Below are 26638 nucleotides of genomic sequence, written 5' to 3'. Positions count from 1 at the left end.
GGCGGCAATCCACCTTGCTGTTGCCCTGCTGTCACCCTGCTGTCACTTTAAAGCCATAATTCAGTCTTGGTTCCACAGGTAGATACAGATTTAGCACCCACCACCAGTCCTGTGTGTCGATGTATCTGCAGTTATTTTGGTTGTGTGATTTCTGTGCACTTTTTGATCTTAGGACCAACCCATTTGCACTTCTGAAAAAATTACTGAAGTCCCTCAAAGAGCTAAATCTGTTGATATTTATGTATTAGAAATTTGAACTAAGAAATCTTTAAAATATTAATTCATTTTTAAAAATGAAAGATTCATTATATTTAAACATGAATAATATATTTTTATGGAAAATAGTCATATTTTCCAAAACAAAAAAAATTTTCAGTGAGGAAAGTGGCATTGCTTTACATTTTTTCCAAATCTCTTTATGTCTGACTTAATAGAAGACAACTGGATTTTCATACCGGCTTCTGTATTCAATCTGTTGTAATAAATTGCTTTGATGTATGGAGAAAATGTGGCTTCACACAGATACGCAGCTGGAAAAGGAAGCAGTTGTTTTAATTGTGTCTTCAGATAATTGAAGATATTCTTCTATGATGCTAGACCAAAACTCAATGAGTAGCAGTTTCCTAAAGGTTAGTTGCAATGTGACATCTAACACAGCAATGGGTTTTTGGTTGTAAGTCACACTGAGATCCACTGGGCTGTCCTGTACCTTGAATAGATCTTTTGCCCATGGATAGTTTTGTAACTTCATATGTTGTTCACTGGGTAATGGGTTTGCTGAGACTTTCAACTCTTCCTAATGTTGATGTACTTCATTATAAAATACTAAAAACTGTCATGCTCATTAATATCACCACTCTTAGGAGAAGTCTTTAAGTGTTGGGAAGATGGCAAGCTTATGGTGGTAGACAATTTTTCCCAAATTCTAATTTCCACTTGAAAGCTTGAATGTTATCATTGGCAACCTTGGCAATTAAAGTGATGGACTCACTTCTTTTTCAAGAAAATGTCTTCCAAGTACCCAAGTCTGAATAACCATAGTTTACCTAAATTCTCTTTGCATCCTTCCCTTATCACAGAATATTCAAAAGACATCTACTTAGATTCAAGATTTAATGCAATTAATAACTTTTGCTATTCTTAAGTGAATCTGACGTTCCCCCACTCTGCGTGGAGCAACGTGGAGGCTGGTGCCGCGGCCGCTGCTGCAGGTGCTGCCTGCCCCACCGCCCTGCTCTGCCATCGGTGCAGGCGTCACCGCCGGGAGAGCGTCTTAGTGTCGCATGAAATTGGCTTAGCTCCACACCCTGCTGAAGGGGTCTCGGGGACCACACTTCGAGAGCGTCTGCTTTAGTTGATTTCTCAGCAAGGGCTCAGCTCATGAGAACAGATGTTCCCTGAGTTCGTTCGTTGCAGTTTGTAGGTGGCCTTTATATTTGAAAGTCCATTTTTCTGGCAATAAAACCCATGGCTCACATTCTGTTGTCCTGAATGTCTCCATTGTCTTTTAGCATGGGCAGAGTCTGAAGACTTTGATTTTCTTTCGCTCATAAGGAACTTTAGTTTTCCTGGATGCCCAAAGACCTTTTTTTCTTTTCTTTTAGAGTAATTTTATTAGCGTGTATCTCAGTGCCGTTTCTTCTGAGTCAGTTTTCCTTGGTACATGGTGTGCCCTTTCAATATGTAATTTCAAGTCTTTTTTTTAAATTATTATTTCACAAGAGTATTTTTTGAATTATAGTTTTTAGTATTTTTTCACTTCCCTGCGCCCCAGACCGGAGTCGAGCCCCACAACCGGAGTCGGGCCCTGCACCTGGAGTCGGCCCCGCACCCGGAGTCGGGCCCCGCACCCGGAGTCGGGCCCCGCACCCGGAGTCGGGCCCCGCACCCGGAGTCGGGCCCCGCACCCGGAGTCGGCCCCGCACCCGGAGTCGGGCCCCGCACCCGGAGTCGGGGCCCCGCACCCGGAGTCGGGGCCCTGCACCCGGAGTCGGGCCCGCGCCCACGGGGCGTTTCTCCCCACCCCGCCCCAGTTCCTGGCAGGATGGTTCTGTTCAGTGCCTATGTTTTTAAGTTAAGTGAAGTTGATTCTCATTGTCACATGGATAGCTATTAATGGTGTGCAAGAGGTCTGAATGCACTGGGGCCTGTTGGCAAGACTCGCACTGGTGTAAGTAGTCACAGGGCCCGCGGCTCTGCGGAAGTGGCCGGTGCCTGCAGGCATGATTGTCCCCTTCCCGTGGCACATATTTCAGTGCATGCAAATGACCTTCCTCCCTTACCTTTCCATTGCACGTTTTCTCTTAAGACAGCAGTACTTGTCCATACTCTGGGTATTTCAACTAGTATTGCTCAACCAGAAAAAGGGTTTTCAAACTGTCAGAAGTCACAGACCTTTTTTCACCCTACAGTCTATTTACTGAAAGAATATCCAGAGATGCCTTACTTCAAAATCTACTAGATTTTTTAAATTATGGTAATATATATAAGTTTTGCCATTTTAGTTGTTTTTAAGCATACTATTCAGTGGCAGTAATTACATTCACAGTGTTGTACAACCATCACCACTGTGCATTTCCAAATTTTTTATTATCCCAAACATGTATGCCGTACCCATTATAGAATAACTCTCTGTCCCCTCATGAAATCATAGTATATTTTAAATTAAAAACATGTATTTGATTAAGAGCTAAAATATTGTGGTAAATATAGGACCAATGGTAAAAAAAAAATGCAAAAATTATAGTAATTGTGGAAAACCAGTCAGAAATAATTACAAGACAATATTAAGTAGAGAAGATTGTAATAAATTGCCTTTTCCCCCTTATCTGAAGAAACATAAAACAATAGAAAGTATTTTGCCTATAGGTGGTGACACTCAGACTTCATCTTCACTCTGTTTTTGATTTCATCGGGGAAAAATATTAATATGCGGGCAAGGATAAGAAAGAATGAATTCATGGCACCCAGAAGAAGGTGCTGGATGCACGGCAGTCCTATCACAGATTGGAAAACGGGGAAGAAACCCCTTTCTTTTACAAAATCAGCATCCAGCCTGAGTTTAAGCCTGGCACCACCTCATGAGCAGGTCACCTCGCCTTGGTGACATGGGCTGGGACTGCTGTCTGGAAGAGAGCAAGGATGTGCTAACTATGAGAGATGGCTGTTTCCTCCACGTGACTCAACTTCCCTTTGTGAAATAGCCCTGGCATCGGGGTTGGTTTTAGAGAGAGAAAGATGTCGTCCTGGTTCTTTGGCTCCTTGCTTGGAAGACTTACAAGCTCGGCTGCACTGGAGCGATGACAGACACGAAGCACTGCCACACGAGCAGCTTTTATTGCAAAGCGGAAGTAAGTTCCAGAGAGAGGAACAGGTCTACCCCGTGAGTGGGAAAGACCCTGAGTTTAAAGACAGAGTATAGAAGGTATGGCACAGTCTCAAGGTCAGCAGAGAATGGACTGCTCCAGTAAGGAACAGTGTCATCCCAGGGTTAGGGTTGTCCTTTATGCTAATCCCTAACAGTATGTTAAGCTGGGGTTGGAATATTCATGTCTTTTCAGGGGAGTGGGTGGAGATTCCCTGAGTCACGTACCCTCCCATTTTCTGTCCTTGTATGGCTGGCTCCAGACTGTCATGGTGCTAGGGGCTGTGATTTTTGCTATGCTAACGGAGAAAGGTTACCTGCCAGCAGGTTCTCCAGCCCTCTGCACATACCCTGGTGGAAGGAAAGTCCCTAAACCACCATTTCTCGCTGTTGTGGTATGTACTCCCTCATTGGTCTGTGCCACCTACCAACCTCATCCCTACCTAACTCTGGGGTGCTCTCCCTGCATCAGCCCTGGCAGGAGGAGCCTGCCTGCCCAGGCTGGCACCTGTGACTTCCCTCCACTCACCCTATAATAAGCCCTTCATCACGTGCAGAGAATGGGCCAGGCCTTGGCCTTGGCGAGTGGTCACATCTTCTGTCCCTGGTTAGGAGTAGGTGCTTGTCTCCCTATGGAAATTCACTGTTAAGCTTCCTAGTTCCTAGGGGATCTTCAATGTCTTCCTTAATATCTGCCCTGGGTGATTAAGACTGGATCCAGGGAACACCCTGTATGTACAAACTTCATTCTATTCATCTTATCTCTCAGAGAAAAATCTATTTTTTTTTTTTTTTTTTTTTTTTTGAGACAGAGTCTCACTCTGTTGTTGCCTGGGCTAGAGTGAGTGCTGTGGCATCAGCCTAGCTCACAGCAACCTCAAACTCCTGGGCTCAAGCAATCCTACTGCCTCAGCTTCCCGAGTAGCTGGGACTACAGGCATGTGCCACCATGCTCGGCTAGTTTTTGGTATATATATTTTTTTAGTCCATCAATTAATTTCTTTCTATTTTTAGTAGAGACGGGGTCTCACTCAGGCTGGTTTCGAACTCCTGTACTCGAGCAATCTGCCCACTTTGGCCTCCCAGAGTGCTAGGGTTACAGGCATGAGCCACCACGCCCGGCCAAGAAAAATCTCTCTTAAAGTGTATATTCGGCAGTAAGGGATACTTATTAGGAACATGAAAATAATTCAGGATCTCTCATACCCTGGTGAGGTTGCTGGAAGGTGCGTAAAACTGATGCAGCCTTTCACAAGAGCAGTTTGGGAAATCATATCGAAATCTAACATACGCACACCCTTTGACTCAGAAATCCCACTGCTATCAAGCTATCTTTAAAAAAAATCAATGAGACTTTACAGACCTATGTAGACAGATATTTATTTTAGGATCGTTTATAAGGAAAATGGAAAATGTTCATCTCTAGGGCAATGGTTAAATAAATTGCAGTTATTGCAGTGAATGGAATAGGACGTAGTCGTTAAGAGCAAGGTACTGATGGTAAAGGATGTATACAAAATGTTCTTATATCAAAACAGTAACAGAATAACCTACAAAAATGTTTTAAAAAATACTATGGGTACATGTGTTGGTGTGTGTAAGATTTGAAGTAAATTAGAAATAGGATTGGGGTGGCTGCAATGATTCACACCTGTAATCCCAGCACTTTGGGAGGCTGAAGTGGGATGATGGCTTCAGTCTAGGAGTTGGAGACCAGCCTGGACAACATAGCAAGACTCCATCTCTAGAAAATATAGGAAAATCAGCTGGGTGTCATGGCACATGCCTGTAGTCCCAGCTACTCAAGAGGCTGAGGCAAGAGGATCACTTGAGCCCAGGAATTCAAGGTTGCAGTGAGCTATGATGATGCCACTGCACTCTAGCCTGAGCAACAGAGCAAGATCCTATCTCAAGAAAATAAGAAAAGAAATAGGGTGGCTTAGGCAGAACACCACACTTCTTTTGCCCTGCATGGCCTCCTCTGGGACAGTCCATCCTTCCTTGACTTTCCTGGCTGAAATAACATGCAAGCCATCGAGTTTTTTTCTTCTCTTTTTTCTTTTCTTCCTTCTGCTTTATTGGATCCACAGCAAAATTGAGCCGAAGGTGCAGAGAGGAAGTTCCCACGTTCCTGCCCATGCAGCCTCCCCACCATCTGCACCCACAGCGGGGTGTGCGGTTCCACTGAGAAACCTGCGCTGCGGCGGTGTCCTCGCCCCATGTCATAGTCACGTTCAGGCTCACTGCTGCATGTTGTGGTACTTTCTTTTGACAGACGCATAAAGGACATGTGTCTGCTATCCAGCGTCATACAGATCAGTGTCACTGCCCCGCATCCCCTGGGCTCCTCTGGTCACCTCCCCCCCAGCCCCTGCAACCACCCATCTTTCCACTGTGTCCACGGTTTTGCCTTGTCCAGAACGTCACACAGTTGGAGTCACACGGGAGGTGGTTTTCACACTGGCGTCTCTCACTTGCTGATACGCACTGAGGGTTCCTCCGAGTGTTCGTGGCTGACTGGCTTGTTTCTTTTTAGCACTGAACAATGTTGCACTGTTTGGATGGACCACATCACTGCTCACCTCCTGAAGGACACCTCGATTGCTTCCAAGTTTTGGCAATAATCAATAAAACTGCTATGGGTGGTCATTTATAGGTTTTTGTGTGGAAATATAAATTCTTGACTCCTTTGGGCGAATGCCAAGAAGCGCCATTGCTGAGCCCTATGGTAAGAGTATGTTTAGTTTTCCAAAGTGGCCGTACCACGTCGCAGTGAACAGGAGTTCCTGCCGCTCCGCGTCCTGGCGGCCTCTGGTGTGGGCGGTATTCTGGGTTGGGCCACCCTTATGTGTCTAGAGGTGTCTCCGTGCGGTGTTAGTCTGTGTCTCCCTCGTGACGCGTGACATGGTCATCTTTTCATATGGTTTCTGGCCATATGTCTCTCTTCTTTGGTGAGTCCAATTTCTATTTTTAATTTTCGTTTAACAGGAACTCCCCAAGTTACTATACATTATCTTTCAAAAGGGCATTTTTAAATAAAATATTATAATTCAGAATTAATTTTCCCCCAAAGTTAGTGTTGTATACAGTACTAGATTCTTATAAAATGAGAGCGGCCGTGGAGGGCTCTACGCAAAGGGCAGATGGGTCTCTCAGATTCTGTCTGAGAGATTTCCTAGGTAAGAGGATGACTCAGAAACGGTGACGCGGAATTGGGCCCCGAGTGAAACGGCGTAACGGAGGCGGTCTCCCCATCCTTGTGGAGTGGCTCTGCCTTGTCATCTCAGCACACCTGGTGTGCTGCGTCCTGTCTGAGCAGCGAGGCCTGCGGGCCGGGGCCGGGGCGGGCCGTGTTGGGCGTGTGGAAAGCAGGACCAGCCTCGCCAGGCCCCCAGCGTGGGGGGGGGGGAGCCCCAGGCACGTCCTCGGCCCGAGCCGGCTCACCCATCCTGGCGGCTGGCAGTGTTGCGGCCTGTCACGTACACGTGTGCCCAGTGCACCACCTGCAGTGGGAGCCGTGAGAGGGCGCAGAAATGACAGGCGCCAGCTGCCGCTGTGTCCAGAGGGTCAAAGCTTCCTTTTCCAAAGACAGTGTTACTGGCAGTTGCTTTCTCCAACGATAGATTGCGTCGTGCTGCCTGTATAAGATGCAGTATCCCAGAAGAGAGAGAACCGAGAAGTCTGCCCCCTCAGTCTGAAGCCAGCGGTCTGATAGGACTGACGATGGAGTAGTCAGAGCATGGGTTTTGCTCTCTCCTCACCGTGTCCTTATTTTTCAACATGGCTATCAGGGAACTTTATACATAAACCACTCGCAAGGCGACCCTTGCTCTAGAAAGAAAGGCTCACCTGTGAGGTTTGCTTCAGGGGAAGCCATGACTGCTCAGTTGACTTCCTGATGACGGGAGTCCTCTCTGTCGCAGAGCTCTCCAGGGCCTTGGTGCTCACGGAAATCGGCCCCAAGCGTGACCCTGCGACTCTGAAGCTGTTCCTGGGCAACATGGAGCGGCTGCTGCACGCCAAGGCTCACGGGTATGGGCTCCGCCCTGGGAGTGCTGTGGCCAGGGGGAGGCGCCAGCACACACTCTTGCTAAGACTCCCGGGTTTCGAGGACGCCCTGAGTGGCGGGAGCAGGAGAGGGCCGCGTGTGCCACGTGGCGACACCAGGCCCAGGGAAGCCAGGCGGCGGGTCCAGCCTCCGGCCACGGCACTGTAGTGTCTGCGGGGCCTGTGTCTCTTCTGGTGGCTGTTTAAAGAGTCTGCGTAACGGCCTCGGCTCTCGGCCAGCACACCTTGCATGTCCTCGGCGTCCTCCCTAAGGGCCGGCTTCCGATGGACGCTGAGCCGATCTGCCTCCTGAGTGGTGACTGAGCCCAGCCGTGCGCTCGCCCTGCCAGCGGTCTGCGCCGCGACCACGCTGAAGGCCCAGCCCTAGAGACCAGAAGTTCAGGTCTGCAGCTGCACTGGCCACGTCTCTCTGAGGCACGTCTCTCGTGCCAGGCGGGGTGACGGGTAAAGTCGGCTGCACGCTGCATGAAGAACCCCACCTCCACCTGCAGCCACCCCCTCCCTCTCCCTCAGGGTCCGAGTGATCGGAAGCTCCACCTTGGCGCTCTGCCACCTGGCCTCGGGGGCCGCCGACGCGTACTACCAGTTTGGCCTCCACTGCTGGGACCTGGCAGCCGCCACAGTCATCATCAGAGAAGCAGGCGGCATCGTGATGGACACTTCGGGTGAGCCCTCCTGTCCCTGGTGCAGCTGCAGAAACTAGACTGTCATGGGCGGGGCGCTTCTGGGGCCCCCATGGCACTCAAGTCCCCCGCTCCCCGACAAGACTGTGCAAGGGCGCCATGAGGGCAGTGCTACCCACCCCTCAGCCTGCAGGATCAGGGTATCTTGACCAGATAACAGCAGTACCTCACGCTCACACACCACCAGCGGTTTTCTAGGGGCTTCTACACACACCCAGATGCCACAGAATCCAACGAGGTAGACAGAGCAGGTGTCGTGTCCCGAGTACCTGAGGTCAGGTGCCTCCCCAGGACCCCACGGTGGGTGTTGGATTAGACCAGTACAGGGCACTCGCCTCCTGCTGGGTTTCAGCGTCATGGATTGGGAAGATGGCCTAGTCCCTCTGTGTTGCGGTCACACCAGTCCCGGTGACTGGCCTGGGAGCGTGAGTGAGCCCCTGCATGACGCTCCCTGCCGTGTCCGCTTACTTCAGACAGACCCGTTCTCCCCTGGCCCTCAGCCCAGACCCTGTTACAGAGACGCTGTGGCCCACGCTTAACCACTGGGTATGAACAGTGGATCTTTTGTAATTTGAGTAATTTGAGCTCTCCTTTTTTTTCTTATTTCTCCTTTGAAAGACCCTAATCGCGCTAGCAGAAAGGTATAAAAATGAAGAGGTGTCAACTGTAGTGGACCAAGTAGGCAAGTTTCACATTTTAAAAGCCCCCAGGACTCTGGATTCTGTCACGAGCTCCTCAAGGCTCGAGGATGTGCTGCAGGTCTCCAGTCACGACGTCAGTCCTGTTTCATACCCCCAGGAAGATGCAGGGCTTCGCTGTCCACCCCCCGCTGCTCAGAGTGCAGTCCCCAGGGCAGAGGGGCACCCGTGGGCTTGGGACAGGCCAGCACGACCCTGCCCAGACTGCCGCGTCAGAGCCCTGGATTCACAAGGCCCAGCTGACCCACGCACGCAGGCAGCACAGGGAAGGACGGCTCCCCGTGCCGTCTGCCACGTGGCCTTGCGCCGCGGTTTATGTTCTCCCAGCGCAGTCTCTCAGATGGCTGCAGCTTCGGGGACTTGCGGGTCTGTACAGCCCTGGACTGGTGGGAGGTGACAGGCCCCATTCGTCTCTTCCTTGCTGGGCTCGCTCCTAAGCCCACCGGTTTGCTGCAGGTATTGGGACTCGGCATGGTCCCGTGCGCTGTTTTCCGTGGTGCGTGTGTGATAGGTAAGTTGTTATGCAGGATTGTCCGGCCCTCTCCAGTAACCGAGGACCTGGCTCTCCCCTGTCTTCCCCAGGTGGACCCCTCGACCTCATGTCCTGCAGAGTGGTTGCTGCCGGCACCCGAGAGATGGCAATGCTCGTAGCTCAGGCCTTGCAGACTATTAACTATGGGCGGGACGATGAGAAGTGATGGCAGCGGACAGCAGAGCAACTCTGAAAGCTTCCACGGGGTGCTGTGGGGCTCCCTGGGAAGCGGGTGGCCCCAGCAGCCTGTGCTCCAAGCCAGGGTCTCAAGCTTTGCTCCTTGCTACCCTAAAGGGAAGTGTCCTGCTAAAGTGTGCGGCAAGCCTTTTAAATCTACTTCTCTCTCACCAGGATTTGATGTTTAGCTGGTTTCTCTCTATAAGCACATGTAGCGTTTTCAGGTTAGTACATGCTCCTCTGTCAGAGTCAAAACCCGAATCTCCTATGAAATGAAGATTGATAATCCAACCTTGATTTTTTCCAGAATACAAATCTAAGGTGATAGGCTTTAGGGTTGCCGTCCAACGGGCTCGTTCCCAGGCCCCACGCCACTCAGGAGTGCAGACAAGCAAAGCCAGGCCCTGGCCGCCTGTCCCCAGTGGTCACTGCTGCCCAGGAGCCCGAGGGATGGCGGCTGCAGGTGTAGGCTGTCTGGGAAGGGCTGCGCACAAAACCCAAGGGCGACCGTGTGCGACATTTGCTGCCTTCGATAAGCACTCTGCAAGTGGTTCAGTGACTGTCGTGTCAGTGTTCAAAGTCCAAGTATGGGACCAACTGAGGGAAAACTGACAGCCCAAAAACAAACCTCTGAAATGCTATTGCTGTGAACATTTAATGGGGAGAAATTGTACCATATTTTCTGGGCTGTGTATTTTCTCATTAGGAGGCAGATTCCCATGTGATCCTTTCTGAGGTGTGAGAATTGAGAAAGTTGGTCTCAAAACAGAGAAAATTCTGACCCACTCTTAAATCTGCCTGGTTTGCTGTCAGCCCACACAGGGTGTTGGGTGTCTCCCTGGCGTATGCGGTCTGGCCCCTCACATAACCCCATCGCTTTCATCAGCCCTGGCTGGGCACTCGATCCTGCTGAGGTGCTCAGGGCCACTGGGACACCCTGGCCTCAGCCATCCTGGGCGAACCACAGAGGCCCGGTCACTGCCCAGGGACAATCCGAGAGGGGTTCCACTGAGGAGGAATTTTTGGGAACAAAGTGCCCTAATGCCTTGCCTCCACTTCCCCTTGCACTGCTTTTTGATAAATTTACTGTCTAAAGCAGGGGTCCTCAAACTTTTTAAACAGGGGCCAGTTCACTGTCCCTCAGACCATTGGAGGGCTGTTGGAGAGTGCGGGCGCACATTCCACACATGCACTGTGGGCCCTGGATGAGCCAGCTGCTAAGCAGGACAGGCAGCGGTGACAAAAACACCCGGCGGGCCAGATAAATGTCCTCGGTGGGCCGCATGTGGCCCTCGGGCTATAGTTTAAGGACGTCTGGTCTAAAGGAAGGAGTTTCCTCTTCTGGTCCGAATAGGGTGGCCAGGTGAGCCCTGACGGCACAGGAGGTGTGAGGACTCCGGTCTCATTTGGGACTCGGAGCCCATGGCGCAGGAATCCGTGTGCATGGGGGCCACCGCTTCAGGGGAGAGGAGGCCCTCTGAGCCTCCGTTCTCCTGCACCCTCCTGACCACATCCCACCTCCCATTGATCCGGCAGTGGAGGCGATAGTTCTTCCAGAGACCGCCCATCCCGTGCCTAGATCATCCTTATTGTTAGAATGTCCCATAATAACACTGCCTCTGTTCTGATTTTAACTGTTAGGTCCATGAATAACTGGTGTTTGAGGAACAGTAACCCTCTCGCCTGCCCTTGTTCCCCAGGTGATACAGCTCTGTCCCCTCCCCAGGCTCTGAGGGCGACCCCTCCACCTGGGTGCGTAATCCTGCAGTCGCTGAGGTGCGCGCCGTCGCCCCGAGTCCCTTACTGAGCCAGCCCAGGCTTCCTTCTGCTCTTTGGTCACGCATGTCACCCTGCGGAAGCCCTTGGGGTGGCAAGAGCCCCGAGTGCGCACAGCTGCTAAGGCACACTGCGCCGCATGCCCTGCACGGCTGGGTTATAAAGCCCTGGTGGGACGCCTGTTTTGTCCTCGCTCTGTCGCCTCATTGCCACTGCCCATGCCGCAGCCTGTCAGGGTCTCCTTGCACCTGGTGTTCCCTCCAGCCTGGTGCCCATCTCTGGAAGCTTCTTATCTTCATGTTTGCTTAGCCTGCCATCAACAACTCTAATTCAAATCAGGGGGAACGTCGGCGATGGAGGGAAGTGCTGAGTCTCTCAGCACCTTACCTGAGAGCTCTCCAGGTGCTCTCGCGTCCCTGAGGGTGGCCACAAGACAGCGCCCTGCGCAGTCACTGTGCTGCAGCTGGCTCACGTCTCTGCATTGGCCAGAGGATGGCAGGAGATGCTGCCAGAGGTCTTGCTGAAATCCAGGTTTATAGCTGTGCTGTCTAACACAATAGCCACTAACCACATGCACCTACATAAAGTTGAATCAATTAAAATGATATTAAAATTTCACTCCTTGGTGGCTCTGGCCACAATTCCAGTACTCAGTTCTCACATGTGACTGGCGGCTGCCATGTCGGGCAACACAGAGAAAGTGCAGATACTTCATCATCTAAGAATGTTCCATTGGGTAGCACCACACAGAGTGACTCCAATAATCTGAAATCTTGGTTTATTTTATATAAGTCTATTTTATGGAATCTGCATTCTTCCCTGGTTTTTTTTTCAGTCTCCAGTCTTCAAAGATTTCCCATAGCAGTCTTGCCCATGAGGCCACCACTGTGTGATGGGACCAGGCAGCATGGAGCAGGGTCAAGAGGACCCAGCCTGGGCCATGCAGGGCCAGGGCAAGTAACGCACCTGTGGTCGCACAGTGGAGCCAGATTGGCGTCCTAGAGTTGCAGACAATTCTGTGACACTCTGACTCCATGAGGGCAGCCCTAAAGGGAAAGCCTTGCGCAGGGAGGGGGCGGGCAGCTGGACAGCTGCGGGCTGGCGGGCGTCTGCTGGAGAGCTGGCTGGGAGCGCCGCCTCCTCCCCACCGCGCGGAGGCCGGGCCGCCTGCTCTCTGGCCTCAGCCCAGGCGGCAGCTGCAGCTGCTGCCTCCTGACAGGGGCACAGGGGCTAAATGGGGGCATGTGAAGACCTGGCCAGTGCCCTGCATGTCCTTGGCACTCAGTAGATGTGAGTACTTCACCAGCACCTAGAACCTTCTAGCCTGAGCTTCCCCAGATGAGTCTGAGAACCAGATCGCCCAGGTACCCAGCTGTGAGTTCCAGCGCCACGCAGTGCACATCCAGGACACTTGGACAGGCCCCCAACCACTGTGTCACAAACAGGACCTGGGTGAGCAGCCACGGTGGCACAGCATCTTCTTCTGGGTTTTATTTCTGCTAAAATAACTTTAGGACGACATGAATCTTCTGCTGCCTGTAATCCCAATGTTGTGGGCTGCACCCTCGTCCCAGTCGTTGTCCTACTGGTCCGTCACACAGATAGAAACGTGCACCAGCCTGGCCACTGTCCTGCACCTGACACAGCTGTGAATTGGGCCAGATTCTGCTGTGAGGAATGACTTGCTGGGCACCTCAGGGCCATGGGTGCCTTAGACTCTTCCAGAAGCCAGCAGAGATTCTTTCAAGTGCCTGCCTTGCTCTGTTGGACCAGTGTCATGTGTTGCTACTTCTGGAGCCTCGAGTCACAGGCAGAGACACATCATCTGTTCACCCAGGAGTGCTCAAGTTCAAGAGTGTGAGGACCGCCGGGACACCTCCAGCCCATACCATCTTCATCCTTCCCACAGAATCCTGTGTGCATGTGTGCGACATATATGTTATATATTAAAGCCATGTTCAAATTAATTTGGGGCAACCAAAATATGTAAGATCTTGGATTCGATTTTCCCAATGAGGTTAGTTTTCCATGAGGTTAGTTGAAGATTAGTGATATAAATGAAATGAAAACAGTTGTTCCAGCCGAGGGGAGTGAACTGTGTAGGTTTCTGGTGGGGGGAGGAGCAGGACGGGGCTTGGGGAGGTCTCAGGGCTCAGATGATAGAATAACTGCCCCGGGAGCTCGCACATGCGTGTTAGAAGAGGTGATGTGTGCAAATGAGTTAGGATTCTCTAAGTCGTGTAGTTTCATACTTTGCTGCATTTTCCTAGGAAAAGGCCATGATTGCTTTTCAAAATTGTTTCATGAACTCCTCCCCTGAACACTGTCACCCCGGGGAGCCTCCCCTGCTGTCTTCACAGTGACTAGCTTCGCTCTTCAGGAGCTGGGCGCGGCGCAGGGACTTGGACGTGCAATGTGAATGTGTGCATGGGCGGGTGTTTCCCGTCTGCTGGCTGGGAAGCCTGGAGAGGGGCTTGGCTTTGGTAGGCTGCAGCTCCGAGAGGAGCCGCGTGCTTTGCACAGACTCCCCAGGGCAAAGATTAATACTGTGATGAGGGCTGTGCTTGAAATATGGTTGCCCCGTGGCCCCTGCGAGAGCGTGTCCACGCCACGCATTCGTCGGGCGAACGCAGGGGCTGTGAGAGGCGAGCAGAACTGCCTACCCTCGGTCCTCGCAGCCAGGATGCTCACTGCTGTTCCTGCCGCCGGCTCCCCTGTGCTCACTTCGGTGGCGCTAGGAGTGTGTCAGCACTCTGGCAGTGTGACAACTTGCAAGTGTTTTTCCTATCAGTCTCATGATCTGTAGGCTATATTTACATGTCCCCAATCTTCAGCCATTTTATTTCCTGCCTGAGTGAACTATTTAAGATAGTGAAGTTACCATCAAAATGAAGTTTGGGGGCACCTTCTTTGAAACCTGCATGAATTAGAAGGAAAAAGTTGAAATTTAAAAGCAATACCAAAATATGATGAAATTTGACATTTTTTTTTTTTTTTTTTTTTTTTGAGACAGAGTCTCACTTTGTTGCCCAGGCTAGAGTGAGTGCCGTGGCGTCAGCCTGGCTCACAGCAACCTCAATCTCCGGGGCTCAGCGATCCTACTGCCTCAGCCTCCCGAGTAGCTGGGACTACAGGCATGCGCCACCATGCCCGGCTAATTTTTTGTATATATATTTTTAGTTGGTCAATTAATTTATTTCTATTTTTGGTAGAGACGGGGGTCTCGCTCAGGCTGGTTTCGAACTCCTGACCTTGAGCAATCCGCCCGCCTCGGCCTCCCAAAGTGCTAGGATTACAGGCGTGAGCCACCGCGCCCGGCTGAAATTTGACATTTTGAACATATTTTAGGCATACACTCAGGATTTTGAAACATCGAGCATAAATTTCTGTGGCAAAGATTAGGAAAAGAATATTCAAGAGAGAATGAATTTAGAAGTGTAGCTGGACAAGGGTCAGAATTCTGGGTCTGAGTTCAGGTTTGGCTGTACACTAATTAGCCATGTGACCATGAGCAAGTCATTGACGGAAACCAAGGCCCCAAGGGCACCTGCGATGTTTGTGTATTGAAGATCTCTGGGCTCTTTTCCAGTTGCTTTTGCCCTCTGCCTGGACAGTGTTACTATTGGGAATAGAGAAGTGTGTGTTTTCCAGCTGTGAAAGTTAATATTTTGTTTGTAATTAACTTTTTGCATATTTCCACAGGTTCACTCCTGAGTGAGCACTGTGTCTTGCCACGTTTTATGATAGTTTTGCCTTTGAAGAAACAGGCAATCCAGTACCTGACCAGGTTCCCTGTCTTTCCAGGATACCAGATAGCTCCAGCCACTGGGCCACAAGCACCCTTGAGGAGACTGGTCTTTCTTTCATCTCTGGAAATAGCTTGATTTGTCATCTTATTGCTCTGTTTGCACAAATTTTGTTTAATAGGACTTTTCAATAAATAGTATGGAGTTTTTAAATGAGAGTTGAAAACGTATGCTCACATTTCTCCAAATTGCTAATTATCCCTTTAGGTGTAGCTTTGTAAGTTTTTATTTTGTCAGAATAACTCAAAACAGCTCTTCTATACAGATGTGCAAGAAATTCCTTAAATTCTTCCATGTGCATTTCGAGATAAAAGGCTCGTTTGTCCTGGAATGACGTTTCCTTCAGAGAAGTGACTCCCGCAGGAGAGGCCTCCCCGGGCGGGGCGGGGCAGCGCGGAGGCCGCTGGCAGGAGCCCGGCGGCGTCAGGAGGAGCAGAGCCAGCCTTGCAGGCCAGGCGGCACCGAGCAGGGCGGGGCACACGCCCCCCAGAACTGCGGGCTGGCCTGGCCCTCCGCCCCAGCCGCCCAGCCGCCGCGAGTGGAGGGTGTGCGCACGCGCCGCACCGCGTGGTGCTGGCCTAGCCCTCGCCAGGCCACTCATCAGAAGCCCGCTCCCAGGCTTCCGAATGCGGCCTCATTCTTGCCTTTATTTCCACAGTTTTACTCAAAGCGCCTTGTGGACGAGAGCTGTCAAATATTCTGACGCCTTTATAATCCAGTCCCAGATAAAAGGCGAAGCATCTGTCCTAGTCTGGCAGCGTCACCGTTCAGACACACCAGGAGTCGGGAACGTGCTCAGGGGCTGTGTGACCCTGGGAAGGGCGCACCCCTTTCTGCGGTCCCCGGGGAAGTGCACGAGGTGGGCCCAGCTGGCCTCCCTCAGGGCCGCAGGGAGGAAGTCACAGGGCAATGCCCGAAGAGTGCCAACGGCTGTGGCGCACCCACTGGGCTTCCTGTTGTTTAGTAATTAAACATTCAAGAGTTAAAAGATCATGATACCTTTCATAGCCAAAGGCTATTGGATGAAACTAGAGACATATAGATTATGATACAGTCTACACAGGTACACAGGCTTTGCCTGATTTATTAAGCCATTTACCACCAGTTCTATAACCCACACCAGGACTTTAGATACAGTCCCAGAAAAATACTCTCATGGCTTCCCTCATTAGTAACCACATTCATCTCTATGCTTTTTCCATGGATGTGAGGTGTGAACAGAGCAGGTTTTTAAAAGCACAAACATCACGCCTGTAATCCTAGCACTCTGGGAGGCTGAGGCAGGAGGATAGCTTGAGCCCAGGTGTTCAAGACCAGCCTGAGCAAAAGCGAGACCCCATCTCTACTAAAAATAAATACAACTAAAAATACATAGAAAAAATTAGCCGGGCATGGTGGCACGTGGCTGTAGTCCCAGCTACTTGGGAGGCTGAGGCAGGAGGATTGCTTGAGCCCAAGCATTTGAGACCAGCCTGAGCAATAGCAAGACCTTGTCTCTACTAAAAATAGAAAAATTAGCCGGGTGCTGTGGTGCGCATCTATAGTCTCAGTTACTTGGGAGGCTGAGGCAGGAGGATCACTTGAACCCACGAGTTTGAGGTGGCAGTGGGCTATGATGATGCCACTGCGCTCTACCTGGGATGACAAAGTGAGACACTGTATCAAAGAAATACACAACTCACCAGCTGGGTGACCTCCAGCTGCTTGGCGACCACTCCGGACTCGAAAGTGGGTTAGACCACACTTCTCCCAGGGCCACCCAGAGCACGTGAAACAGCGTGTGTGCATCACGGTGCGTCCCACGCACAGGAGGGCAGAAAGACTGCAGGAGCCAGACAGAGGGCCCGAAGTCAAGGGCTCACGTCCCAGCTTCGGCCCCACAGATGGCCTCCCCTCCTGCAAGTGAAGGCGTGGGCGGAGTGAAGCTAAGTCCCTTGTAAGGCCCCTGTAGAGGACGCGAGAAGACAAAGATCTGGAAGTCCACACAGACGGCCTCAGTGAGGGCCTGGACAGGACCCACCGAGCACCGGCCAGCCACATGGCGTCTTGGGATCGCCCCCCCCCCCAGTCGAGGCGTCAGCAGCAGCAGCGAGTTGGTGACAGACACGAGGGTGGACCGTGAGGACCACTGTGTGAAAGGAGGTGTCACAGCAAGGGGCCCAGAAGGGCAGTCGCCATGCTGGGCTGGAGAGGCCAAAATCTGAACTTGAAGTGGGTAAAATTGGGAATGATGCCGGCCTCTGGGACTGGGAAGATTTTTAGGTGTGACCTGGGTGCACAAGTTCATATTCAAGAAGTGACACAGCTTCCTAGCCATGGTGTTTTGCAAGTGGCTTTCAGCCTAAGTCTGGTTACTTACTGCACAGAGAGCCAGTTATTGAAACAACCAAGATTGCCAAGGAAGAAAGGAATGTTTTTAATACGAAAGACATCTTGTTGGGCGAATGGGAGAAGATGCCTCAAATCCGTCTTCCTGACCAGTGAAGATTATGGGCTTTTTAAGGAGGGTCGACGTGCACTGGGTCAGATCATAGACGACAGCTGGAATTGGTGTCAGGAAACTTGCCAAGGGGCCTGCAGAATCTCAACTCCTTTGTCTTCCAGAAATTCTGTTATTTCTGAGAAACAACTCAGAAAGGCTGTCATGCCCTACTGGTCTGAGGATCTAAAACATAAGAGGGAGAGGGTTGTAAAAAGCATATAAGGCTCATTAGAGGCAGGGGGCAGTGGCTCATGCCTGTAATCCTAGCACTCTGAGAGGCCAAGGCGGGCGGATCACTCAAGGTCAGGAGTTCAAAACCAGCCTGAGCGAGAGTGAGACCTCGTCTCTACTAAAAATAGAAAGACATTAATTGGCCAACTAAAAACATATATATAAAAAATTAGCTGGGCATGGTGGTGCATGCCTGTAGTCCCAGCTACTTGGGAAGCTGAGGCAGGAGGATCGCTTGAGCCCAAGAGTATGAGGTGGCTGACACCACGGCACTCTAGCCTGGGCAACAGAGTGAGACTGTGTCTCAAAAAATACACAAATAAATTGTGCATATTGATGAAGTTACTTTCCTGGCAAAATGCGGCGGGAGGCTGCGGAGGGCGCAGGTGGCTCCAGGCTGGGAGGACCTTGGGGTGGAGCTGTCCTCTCTGGCAGAATGATCTGATACACACATGCATGAGGTAATTTGGGGACTCTGAGAAATGGAATCTCAGAAGGGGAGGAGGTACCTTAGGAATCACCTGGTCCAACCTCTAATCTCCACGTGCCACCAGCCGCCAGCCCTGTGGTGACTGCCGGCGTGCCTGAGCTTCACTCAGCACAGCGGCCACAGTGTTGGAGTGAGTCCCCTGGCAGTCGGGGGAGGGGGAGGAGCCAGCAGTGTGGGCCCCAAATCGCTCAGGTCATATGGTGTGCAATCTCAGAGCCACCCCTGGTGGCCTAGGAACGTGGTCCCGCTCAGCAAAGGGCACGTCCTCCATCGCCTCCCCTGCCCTGGGGATGACGTCACTTCTCACACCTGCGTCGGCCCGCCGGGTCCATGTCCAGCACCTGGACCACATTCACCAAAACCATCTTAGGAGAGTCCAGATGATGAAAATCTCTTCGCCCTCTTGCCACTGACTGGAAGAGTTTCCATGTTGTGAAGTCTGATTCTCCAGTCTCAGCAAGGGCTGTCACCAGGGTGGCCCCAAGGCCTCTGCTCTTGACAGGAGGGCAGCTCCCAATCCCTCCTATGTGTGCTGGCCCCTGGCTGGGAGAAGAGCAAGTCTCGCTGAGATATTGGTAACTGGAAGTCATACAAACACAGCAAGTATAGAGGTGTCAACCTAAAAGAAAACTGAGGCAGGCTCTCCACAATGAGTTTATTTGGGAATGTGCAAGGGGTTGCAATCTGGGACATATTGCTGTAACAGATCATAGGCACATTTAGGGGCATCAAGGCAAAGGAGAATCTTGAAGACAAAGAGAAGTCCACGCAACCTTTGAAGCAAGGTCGGTAGGTCACAAGCTGGCCACAGGAGCGGCGTTTGTTTGTTTACCGGTGGAGACAGCCCTCGCTGGCAAGTTCCTGGCGAGGGCAGCATGTCTGGGTACTGCAGCCTAGGGAAGGTTCTTGAAGTCAGTCCTATTAGCAGCCTAGGAGCAGGAATGTCTTGTGATGAGTCCTGTTACGAACATGTGGGCATGAAGCCTTCTTCACGGCCTCCTCCTAGTCTGTTCTGTCAGTTTGACAAAACTGACTCCATTTTGGTACCAGCAACTTTCACAGAGGATTTTTTTTATAACTTTTCAACAAGAATTGAGTTAATGCTCTTAACTCATACTGCTATTAAGATGTGTCTCCACTGTCACGTTCCTATAGAGTTAGGGTTTTTTCTTTCACCATATAAAAGAAGATAATAGATATAATTAGGCTTGTTTGACATTCTCGGGATGTTAATAAAAACAATATTCATGGGGAATAGTTTAACAATGCTTCCCTTTTTGCACGATTTGAACTCAGGTGAATGCAGTTAAGGCAGGTCCCCTGCCTATCCCCTGGAGGCAGACGAAGGTGGTGTCTCAGCTGTGTTACCAGGGACAGCGCTTGTGCAGAAATGACTCCTGGCTGCTAGGGTTGGCTTTTGGAGGAGCTATAAATAAACTAAGCACCTGAAGGGGAGCCATGGCTTGGACTTGCTTGAGTGTGGTGACCCAAGCAAGGGGCACGCAGGGCACCCAGAATGTCTGGGTCCCCTGTGCAGTGAGGCTGCCAGGCCAGTGCGGCCCACACAGGGTGGACGGGAGTCACCTCGGCCCTCCGGAGCAGGCCTGGGTGTGGACGCGGCGCGGGCTCCTGAGGAAGAGTAGCGGCAGCCTCGGGCACCTGGGTCCCCAGCCTGCCCCTCCCCGCACACTCAGGAGGGAGGGAGCCTTTACACATATACCTAGGGCTTTTTGTTTTGTCCCTGTTGTATTTCGCCCTGTCAGCTTGGCCTGTAGGTGGCCGGGACTCTGCCGCTCTTCCTCTGGCTCCAATCAGCACGGCGCCCAGGCCTCCAGGTGGTTCCCCAGGCCCTTCCGCCACATGGCCGAGGCCCCGAGCTGCCCCGCGTCACTCCAGTGACGCCCGAGCAGGAAGGTCCATTAAGCCGCCAGGAAAAGGGACAGCTGGACAGGGTGCCCCTGCAGGTGGCCGTGTGATGCGCAGAAGAATGCTGCGAGCAACTTCCAGCACCCGAGGGGCGTCCCCACGTTGTGGTCGCGCCGCAGTCCTGGCCCAGCACAGCCCTCTCGGAGCCCTTTGCGCCGAAGGCTGAGCGCACAGCTCCGTGGCCGCGCCGGCCCCGCTGCCCGCCTGCCCTCCGGGCCGGGCCGGGAGGTGGGGCCGCGTCCTCGCTCTTCGCGCAGCCCTGGCTGCCACGGACGGCGCGGCCTCGCTGGGTGCTGGCGGCCCAGGCTGGCCCGCGCGGCCGCGGTGCGGAGGTGCCCTCTGCGCCGCCCGCTGTCCCGGCGCCCGCCCCGCGTGTCCCGCCCCGCATGTCCCGGTGCCCCGTGTCCCGGCGTCCGCCCCGCGTGTCCCGCCCCGCATGTCCCGGTGCCCCGTGTCCCGGCGTCCGCCCCGCGTGTCCTGCCCCGCATGTCCCGGTGTCCCGGCGCCCGCCCCGTGTCCCGGCGCCCGCCCCGTGTCCCGGCGCCCGCCCCGTGTCCCGGCGCCCGCCCCGTGTCCCGGCGCCCGCCCCGTGTCCCGGCGCCCGCCCCGTGTCCCGGAGCCCGCCCCACGCGCGGCCGGAGGCGCTGCTCCGCCGCCGGGGTGGCGCGCCCCCTGCTGTCCGCGCGGGTGCACTGCGCTCCCCGAGGCCGGCGCCCCCAAGACCCGCAGGCTCCCAGTTTGCCCCGCAACGCGGCGTGATCGGAGATTGTTCCCGGCGGGCAGGGAGAGTTTAGCTGCGGGGCCTCGTCTGTGTCTATGCCTGTGGGGGCACGGGATTACAGGAATTATGACAGAGCAAATGCCATCATTCTATATAATACGACACATCATGTGTGTATAACCAAAAAATGTCAACATGGGCCGTGGCTAAAGTAAGGATATGAAGTGAAAATTTAAATCCAATACGAAAAAAAGGTAAGAAAACTAGTTCATCCAGAGTTTAATCAAGTTTTTGACAAGGAGTTTTGTTCTTGGCTTTTGTTTTGTTAATCATGGCTGCAATAATGACCTTGGAAAAGTCATTTAATAAGTTTTGTTTAAATTTAAGATGAATCAGAGTTATACTTCTGAGCGTTGACATGTACAATTTTGTGATGGTAAGGAGTGTTGCCAATTATATAAGTATTCCAAGGACAAGGAGTATGGCTTTTATATTTTTTCAAAGCCTTCCCAGAATACTAGGAAAAAATCTTAATTTAACACAGCTCAACATACTAATCATCATTTATTCAACATATCCTGACAATATCCTTTACTAGTTGTATAAGACGTTAGACAGAATTTTTATACTGTCTGTGCCTCAGTTTCATCACTAATAAAATAATCACAGTACCTATTCATACAGTAAGATATATATAAGGTGTATATAAATGAGATATATATTGTTGGGGAGGAAAAATATTTCCTCTACCCTCAGGTTCAGCTAATGAGGAACTGCAAATTATACAAAAAATAAAAGATTAAGAGGTGAAAATGTATACAATATTTATTAATATTTGTGTGCACAAGAGTTCACAGAAAAGTGAAACTCAAAAAGTGGTTAGTCTCAGATGCTTACATACCATTTTCACAAAGAAAATGGGGGTTCTGCTTTAAAGGATAACAAATCATGAAGAAGTGACTAGGAAATATATGAGGGAAACTAATGGTAGATGGGGGTTATTTTAGTAAGGTTTGTTTATATATTAATAGACGCATGATAGTGCTAACTCCATCTGCAATGACAAGAAGTGTTCTTCTCTTCCTGGTTTATGAGAAGCAGACACCTTGACAGGGAAATATTTATGCCACCTTCCCATGGAAAAATTTATCCTCTGCTTTCAGGCAGAAAGGGAAAGGGCAGAGAACACTTCTGAGGACTGAACTCTGACCTTTTTCTTTGCTAAAAACTCTTTCCTAAGGAGGCCAGCAGGGTCAGGCTGACAAATGGTAAATTCCTACTAAGCGGCTTTTGTTAACCAAATAAAGCAGTGGTTTACTTCCCAACCTGATTCTGGTATGGCATTAACATCACCTAAAAGATAGGAAGCCCCTGTCTTAACTCAAGCATCCTAGTAGATGCATATCATAAATTTAAAATATCTTAACTCAAGCATCCTAGCAGGCGCCTATTGTAAATTTAAAATGTCCTCCCGTCTGGACCTCCCAGAGTGCCCACAACCTTATCTTAAAGTAAGCATATCCTTTCTGGTCTTCTAGATAAAGTCTAACTCTCTCAGCCAATTGCCAGCCAGAGAATCTTTAAACCCACCTATAACCTGTAAGCCCCCCCGCTTCGAGATGTCCCACCTTTTTGGGCCAAACCAATGTACGCCTCTCATGTATTGATTTGTGACTTTGCCTGTAACCCAGTCTCTCTGAAAATGTATAAATCTGAACTGTAACCCGGCCACAGCGAGCCCACTTGCCCAAGGCCTCTTGGCAGTGGCTCCGGGTCATGGTCCTTAAATTTGGCTCAGAATAAATCTCTTTAAAATTATTTTACAGAGTTTGGCTTTTTTCCGTTGACACTTCCTACATCTGCTGATTCCCTATTGCCTTCAGCTCAAAGTGGGCGTCATGCTAAAGTGGCATATATTGGGGTGGCATATTCTGGACCCTTCATTGCCCCTATCTGAAACTTCCTAAGAAGTTTCACAGTCCAGAAGCTGACCTGTTTGATTATCACATATCCCATTGAACCAGTCTCCGAGTCCTGGGAACAGGTCAAACTGTTGTGTGCCACTTCAGGAGGCAGAGGTGCAGGTGGGGGTATGGCACCCCCAAAGGTAGGTCTTTACATATGTGAGCAGCCAGGCATTTAATGAGGGGCATTCAATGGACACAAAAGAAAACCAGAAATTAATAGTGGGCACTGACTATAAACCCTGTTTCTGAGTCCAGAGGACAGTTAGTTCAGAAGGTTTCCAGATGTTGTGCTCAAAGTGTATTTAGGTGGTGGAGTAGGGTAGCAGCTGCAGTGTCACAGTTCTGGTTATTTCCTCAAAGAGCTGTGTTCTGGTGAGGCTCCCGAGTTGCCCGGCTGCTGTGGTGATACGTCCTGTCAAGTTATCCTAGGTCATTCAGCTTCGGCCGTCAGGGCTTTAGGAAAAGGCAGTTTCAGTTCTTAGTGATGCCAAGTCAGGAGGATGGGAGAATATTGGAAATGTTAATTATTGACAAAATACACAAGATGGCAAGATCCAGCTTATAAGAAGGTAAAAATAACTCAAAGACAGTGAATATGACAAGGATTTAATAACCCACAAGGATGTTATTGTTTCCCATTGAAACATGAAATTATTTTTCCACAATCACCCCCAATTTTATCAAAGATAATCAAAATAAGCTTATTTTTGTTTTCAACATAAGTCTAGTCTCATTGAATTTAGCCTGATCATTTACATAAGTGCAGCAAGAACGCTAACTGACCACACAGGCCTTTATAAACTTACTTTGCAGGAACTTTTCGTAAGGAAGCTCAGACGAGACCTTCAAAGGCTCTCAGGGCCAGGAAGCCAAGCCAAGGGCTCGCTGTCCGACTTCACACACAGCGCCTGTAGGTGTGGGCGGGTTGTTTTCTTCTTTGGGTCCCACAAATATCCCAAGTTTCCTGGGCCTGCCAGAAAATGACCTTCCTTACCTAACAGGCTGGCAACCCTGCAGGCCGGGTGTCAGGCCAGGTTTCCAAGAGGGTTTGGTAAGCATCAGCTTCATTAAGCCAACTTTAGTTCCTCAAAACTCTCTGGTCACATCTGATTCTATGCACACTATTCTCAAATATGACATCATAGTCAAAGCCTTGGTAATATACTCAATGTTTCCAGTTGTGTCTTGTTATAAGGAGAACAGATTCTTATCGAACTAGTGCAAATAATTGTATTGTCAAGAAAGTAAGAGTATTCGATGAGAGTTTCCAAATTCTAGTGGGATTAGGTAGGGAAACAAATAAATGTTTCATTTCTGTTTACAAAGTATAAACCTACTAAATTGCTGTAAGTTATCGATAGCCTAAGAGAAAAGACCAAGTGTTTCTTATATCCAGATAATAAGCCATTAAAGAACCAGTAAAATTTCCAACAAAAAGATCATAAAAATTATAATCATCTTCATCAGTTCATTCAATCTCTTGCAATTAATTATTTCTCTTGATCTTAGGCTTCTCCATTTGTTCTGGAAATCCTGACTCAGCTCAGTGGTATAACTTGGAGAACTCATTGAAGCAGTGTCATCAGAAGCTTGTACTCCAGAGAAACTGCCCTTCCACGAGTCTCTAAAACAGTCCTTTTGTTGAAGATGAAGCACTTTGGCCTGTAGCTGATTGCAGGAGCCTCACAAAAGCATCAAAGTAAAACAGTAACTGTTAAAATGGTTGTGGTTAAAAATCTGATGAGAGTTTGCAATTGATAAGGAAATTTGGTTGTTTCTGTGGCACACAACATTTTATAATAATAACTGGAATTGCAGCTGGCTCTACGAACAAATTTCCATGACAAAGGAGCTGAGACCCTGAAGGCCCCAGGCCAGACGTCCTGACACCAAGACTCACCACCTGCACAGCCTGCCCCCAGCTCACCTGGCCCCTGGTTATTTACACCATGACCTGCCCGGAAACATGTGGCTCCTCCTTGAAAGCCTGTAGCTCTATTTAGCCATTCCACAATGAATGCATATTCCAAAATAACATATAAATGATTAGTGAATACAATTTTCATTTGTCAATTAAAAACAAAAGATCTGAGAGAAAGAGATCAAGTCCATGTGATAGCGGGATCGCTTTTGGTTCTAATCAAGCCTAACCATAGATCTATCATTTGATGTTTGATTTTTCATTTATGTTAATAATGTAGGGCTAAGGCAGAAAAGGAAGGTCGAGAGAACCCGAGTGCAGCCATTTTTACCGATACCAGACCCCAAACACCCTGAACAAGGAGGTTGCCAGCAAGTCACTGGCCTATGATCACCCAAAGATGGATAGATTACTAAACCAGATGGCTTACAAACTGTTTGCACGTACTATTCTGTGACAGCAGCTTATGATTAACCTTTATGGCCCACCTTCTCAGACCAAACTGATGTATGCCTTCCACGTATTTATTTATGACTTTAACTGCAAACCCTATCTCCCTAAAATGTATAAAACCAAACTGTAACCTAGCCACACCAAGTCTACTTGCTCAAGGCTTCTTGGGCGTGGCTCTGGGTCATGGTCCTCAAATTTGGCTCAGAGTAAATCTCCTTAAATTACTTTATAGAGTTTGGCTTTTCTTCCATTAACACTCCATTTCATTATTCCTAGAGGCATAGGCTTCTTCAGCAGCACAATTTCTCAATTTGGCAAAAGAAAATGTTTATTAACAGATTTCAATATCTTTAGTATCCCTATAAAAACAAGAAGCCAAAAGTAGGTAAACTTATGTTCAGTAATTAATGTTTCAGTATTTTATTTGGAAATGTTCCTAGATATTTAGTGAATATTTAACATTTAGCTCATCTTTGTTACCAAAAAGATTTTGGAAACAACTTTTTTTTTTGAGACAGGGTCTCACTCTGTTGCCCAGGCTACAGTGCTGTGGCATCAGCCTTGCTCACAACAACCTCAAACTCCTGGGCTCAAGCAATCCTCCTGCCTCAGCCTCCCCAGTAGCTAGGACTACAGACATGCACCACCACACCCAGCTAATTTTTTCTATTTTTAGTTGTTTGGTTAATTTCTTTCTACTTTTAGTAGAGACAGGGTCTTGCTCTTGCTCAGGCTGGTCTTGAACTCCTGAGCTCAAGCAATCCACCCACCTCGGCCTCCCAGAGTGCTAGGATTACAGGGGTGAGTCACCGTGCCCATCCTGGAAACAACTTTTAGGCAGACAAAATTGTAAAGTTTTTCAGTGGCAAAAGAAGCAGAGAGAGAGAGAGAGACAGTGGGGCCAAGCAACATGGCTTTATGGAGCACTCCCGGGCGAGGTTCATGGGTCCCAAGAGAAGGAGGGACTGAGAAGTCGAGTACGTCTGAAAGGGGGAAAGGCTTTTATACCCTTTTAAGTGGGCTGAGGACTTTTGGAGGGAAGAGCTGGTGGTCATTGAGAAATAGGAGGGGCTGGAAGTATTTGTGGAATCAGGAGCCGAAAACGTTCTTATCTGGGTGAACATCCAGGTGTTGTCTATTTTCAGTGGGGCCTGGCAGTTGTTCTTGGCAGGTCTGGTCTCGTGGGTCTTTTCTTTTTGATCTAGCGAGGGGAGGGGGGGCTGCCACCAGTCTTACATTCCGGCCTTCTGGTTATGATGGGCACCGCTCTTTCTGGGGTTTTTTTGCCTTTTTTTCCCCAGCATATTATGGGAGTACAAATGTTAAGGTTACATATATTGCCC

The 26638-nt window shown here is 50.0% G+C and overlaps 2 protein-coding genes across 2 annotated transcripts in view; both read left to right on the top strand.

The window, feature by feature from the left end:
* The window catches only part of IMPA2 (inositol monophosphatase 2), a 50485-nt gene extending 37204 nt beyond the window's left edge, over window positions 1-13281 (top strand). The window contains exons 6-8 of the mRNA XM_012746263.2: window positions 7288-7396; window positions 7946-8097; window positions 9396-13281. Of these exons, the coding sequence (XP_012601717.2) occupies window positions 7288-7396; window positions 7946-8097; window positions 9396-9511 (377 nt within the window). The 3' untranslated portion in view covers window positions 9512-13281. The remainder of the gene's footprint in view (window positions 1-7287; window positions 7397-7945; window positions 8098-9395) is intronic.
* The window catches only part of CIDEA (cell death inducing DFFA like effector a), a 511919-nt gene that overhangs the window by 439971 nt on the left and 45310 nt on the right, over window positions 1-26638 (top strand). The window lies entirely within an intron of this gene.

The sequence above is a fragment of the Microcebus murinus genome, chromosome 17, assembly GCF_040939455.1.
Source record: "Microcebus murinus isolate Inina chromosome 17, M.murinus_Inina_mat1.0, whole genome shotgun sequence".
NCBI lineage: Eukaryota > Metazoa > Chordata > Mammalia > Primates > Cheirogaleidae > Microcebus > Microcebus murinus.
This window is presented reverse-complemented; position numbering and strand designations above follow the sequence as displayed.